The 3,781-nt window shown below is 37.2% G+C and overlaps 1 protein-coding gene across 1 annotated transcript in view; it reads left to right on the top strand.

Moving 5' to 3' along the window:
- LOC107689575 (inactive tyrosine-protein kinase 7-like) overlaps positions 1–3,781 on the top strand; it is a 67,424-nt gene that overhangs the window by 56,910 nt on the left and 6,733 nt on the right. Inside the window, exons 14-16 of the mRNA XM_016487596.1 lie at positions 437–564; positions 1,363–1,563; positions 2,781–2,930. Of these exons, the coding sequence (XP_016343082.1) occupies positions 437–564; positions 1,363–1,563; positions 2,781–2,930 (479 nt within the window). The remainder of the gene's footprint in view (positions 1–436; positions 565–1,362; positions 1,564–2,780; positions 2,931–3,781) is intronic.

Raw genomic sequence — 3,781 nt, forward strand, 5'->3', positions numbered from 1 at the left:
TCTCCCCCCCCGTGCCTGTCTCACTGCCCCTGTCTGTCTCACTGCACCTGTCTGTCTGACCATACCTGTCTCACTGCATCTGTATCTCACTGCACCTGTCTGTCTCTCCGCACCTGTCTCACTGAACCTGTCTGTCTCACCACACCTGTCTGTCTTGTCTCACCGCACCTGTCAGTCTCACTGCACCTGCCTGTCTCACCGCACCTGTCAGTCTCACCGCACCTGTCTCACTGCACCTGTCTGTCTCACTGCACCTGTCTCACCGCACCTGTCTCACTGAACCTGTCTGTCTCACTGCACCTGTCTGTCTCACTGCATCTGTTTCTCACTGCACCTGTCTGTTTGTCTGTCTGTCTCACTGCACCTGTCTGTCTCTTACATACATGATGATCCTTCATGCCGCAGATGTTGACGTGTGTTGATTGTGTTTCTCCAGGTTTCAGAAGATGCCCAATGGCTCTCTGGTCATTAGTAACGTGACCACTGAGGACACGGGTGTGTACACCTGCATCGCAGGAAACACCTGCAACATCAGAGACACGGCAGCGCAGCTCTATGTCGTGGGTGAGGAACATTTTAACCTGATTGTTGTGTTTTTTAAAAAGTAAAGCAGATTTTAGTTTGACAAGTCAATGTGTTCATGTACACACACAGATCATAGAGCAGGTTTGTTATTTCATTTCATATTTCACTTTTATTTTTATAGTGCTTTATCCAATACACAGGGTTTCTGTGGGTCTTAAAAGGGTAATAAAATCTTAATTCGTCCTTCCACAAATGAAGGCCTTAGAATGTCTTAAATTAGACCAGAAGGTCTTACATTCATAAAGCTGGCATTAAATGTCGCATAGACTGCAAAAAATGAATTTCTTCCTCAGTTTTTTTAATTTTGTTTTCAGTTCAAATATCTATGAGAGATATTTGTTCTTTGTTTTAATCATAAACTCACTTCATTTGAATCAATTTCTCATAAAACAAGACTATTAGATGATCATCTTTAAGATTTTATTACTTATTCAGATATTTAAAAATAAAACTTCTGAAGGATTTAGGTCAGTGTTTAAGAGGTTTAGGTGGTTTAAATGAAGTTCAGTGTGATGTTACACTGATGTTTTGAACGGATCAAATGCCTTTGAAGTGCTTATAAACTGATACACTCTCCAGTGACACACATTCGTTATCAGTGTGTTACATTGTTGCCTAGCAACTGTAAAAAGCTACAGTTACACTGTAAACTTCTAGTTCTGAACTGTTTATTTTGATGAATAGCAATGTGTAACAGTTTACTGAATGGCCTGCAGTGATTTTGCTGTGGTGTTTTTTGTGATGTGTCAGACTGATGTGTTCTGTCTCTGTTCTCAGAGAAGCCTGTGCACCCGCGCAGTGAAGACGAGGATAAGAGTCAGTTTAAGATGTTCCAGACGATCGCGCTGTCGGTGGCCGTGGCCGTGGCGTACATCATTGCTGTGCTGGGACTGATGTTCTACTGCAAACAGAGACGCAAGAGCAAACGGCTGCAGAAGAACCGCGCCGGAGAAGAGCCCGAGATGGAGTGTCTGAACGGTAGAGTATAACGGGGCTAAAGTGCCTAAAATGTATAATTGCAGAAAACATATATACGTTTGTATTGAACATTAATGGAGCCACAGATTTTGTGTGAAAATAAATCATACAAGTTGTTTATTTTGTTTAAAAATCTTATAAATGTATGCGGTGGCACACAGTATTGATACAAATACTTCAGCTAAAATAATGTTTTTGTTTAATAATGTCTTGTTCAAAACAATCACTTTAGCTAAGTTTGTACTATTTTCTGCTTATTTTGACAAATAAAAGAATTATTTTTTGTTCATTAAATACACTGTCATTAAAATACGTTCATATAAAAATACATTTTAAAATACAGAATCAAAATCATTTAAAAAAATAAAGATTCTGAAAGCATTGAGGGAGATCCAATAATAATTGAATATAGATTTACAGTAGTAACAACAAATGAAATGTTATTATATGATATGATTAATATCATGTTCTTAAATATGATGGTTTCATTCTAAACATGGTGATTATCTCTAATATGGACACCCAACATAATATATGATATTTACCATCTGAATCTAACCGTCAACAAATGGAAAAATCAGCCTTCTGTTAATTATCATGTTAATTACTGTGCCTTTAGCCCCAACAGCAGGGGCGCTTTTTACCCCAAATACCATACTTTTACATATTCTTTCGTTATTTAAAAACTGTTGCTCTAATTATCTTAAGAAGACCTTTGTCTCAAAATATATGCATTAATTTTAGCGATTCTCACTTGCTACTTAAATCTACAACATTTTAAAAAACATCAAATATTAGATCAAGTAAGCACAGAATCAACTTTGCACTGCTGCGCGCGATCTTAAAAAACATCAAATATTAGGTCAAGTAAGCACAGAATCAACTTTGCGATGCGTCAAGGATCAGACAAATATAAACGTGCATCTTGAAAAGCGGATGTTTTGGAAAGTGCTACGCCACGGTTTTGTGCCATCTAGTGGTTTAGATGAAAATAATATCAAAGGTGCCTTTAACCCCGTTGTACCCTACTGTCACATGATTAATATCAGACTAATCAATCAGCTGCTATCTGCCTGTTTGAGATGTTCAGCATCAGCTGACGGATCACTCGGACTCTTATATGTAGTGCTTGTTCAACCTTGTCATTTCTAATACTTGTTCTGTTGTCTCATGTTATTTAGAGATGTTTGCGAAGAGTGTGTTTGTGTTTCCTCTAGGTGTTCAGCTGAATGGCCACAGGATGTCTGTGATCCATGAAGAAGTGGCTTTAAGCAGCATGAGACCTTCAGCAGACTCAGAGAAACAGCAGAGCTGCGGTGACAAGCTGCACTTTCCCAGAGCGCACCTGCAGACCATCACCTCACTGGGTAATGAATCAGCAAAACAGAACCAAACTCACTTCAGTTCACTTTTGCAGTAATAATCATTTAAAAGATTTTACATTATGATGATATTTGCTTCTAGATTTAGAATATTACTTAAAGAAATCACATCATATTCATTTATTAAAGGGATAAAATGAAAATGTGCTGAAAATGTGCTCATCCGAGATCAGGATGAGTTTGTCTCTTCATCAGATTTGTAGAAATGCAGCACTGCATCAGTGTCTCAGCAATGGATGCTCTGCAGTGAATGGGTGCCGTCAGAATGAGAGTCCAAACAGCTGATAAAAACATCACAATAATCCACAAGTAATCGTTTGTCTTCTCCAGATGTTAACTGATGGACTGGAGTGCTGTGGATTACTTTTTTTATTAGTTTTTAAAGCAGTACATAAGACAAAATATACAGTACTTAGACGATACCATCAATATAAAACACGTAGAGCACAAAGTAGGATGTACATGTAGTAATGTGAAGCGTGTGTGTAAGAATTATGTTGAGCATGTTTATATCTCCATTATGTGTTTCCTAATATATATGTAGAACAGCCTGTTAGTAAAAGGTCAAAAGAGAATATTTATAGAGAGAAAATAAAAATAAATAAATAAATAAAAATAAAGGGGGAGAGAGAGAGAAATAATTAAATGGGTACATAAACGATAAAAGAACAACAAAAAAGGATGGAATGTTTTTGGGGAATAAATATGTAGAAATTAAATAAGAAATTACTTTAAATAAAATAAATAAAAAATAAATAAATAAACACCCCGAGTGCTGTGGATTACTTGTGGATTATTGTGATGTTTTTATCAGCTGTTTGGACTCTCATTCTGAC

Source organism: Sinocyclocheilus anshuiensis, unplaced genomic scaffold (assembly GCF_001515605.1).
Source record: "Sinocyclocheilus anshuiensis isolate Anshui unplaced genomic scaffold, SAMN03320099.WGS_v1.1 scaffold1629, whole genome shotgun sequence".
Classification (NCBI taxonomy): domain Eukaryota; kingdom Metazoa; phylum Chordata; class Actinopteri; order Cypriniformes; family Cyprinidae; genus Sinocyclocheilus; species Sinocyclocheilus anshuiensis.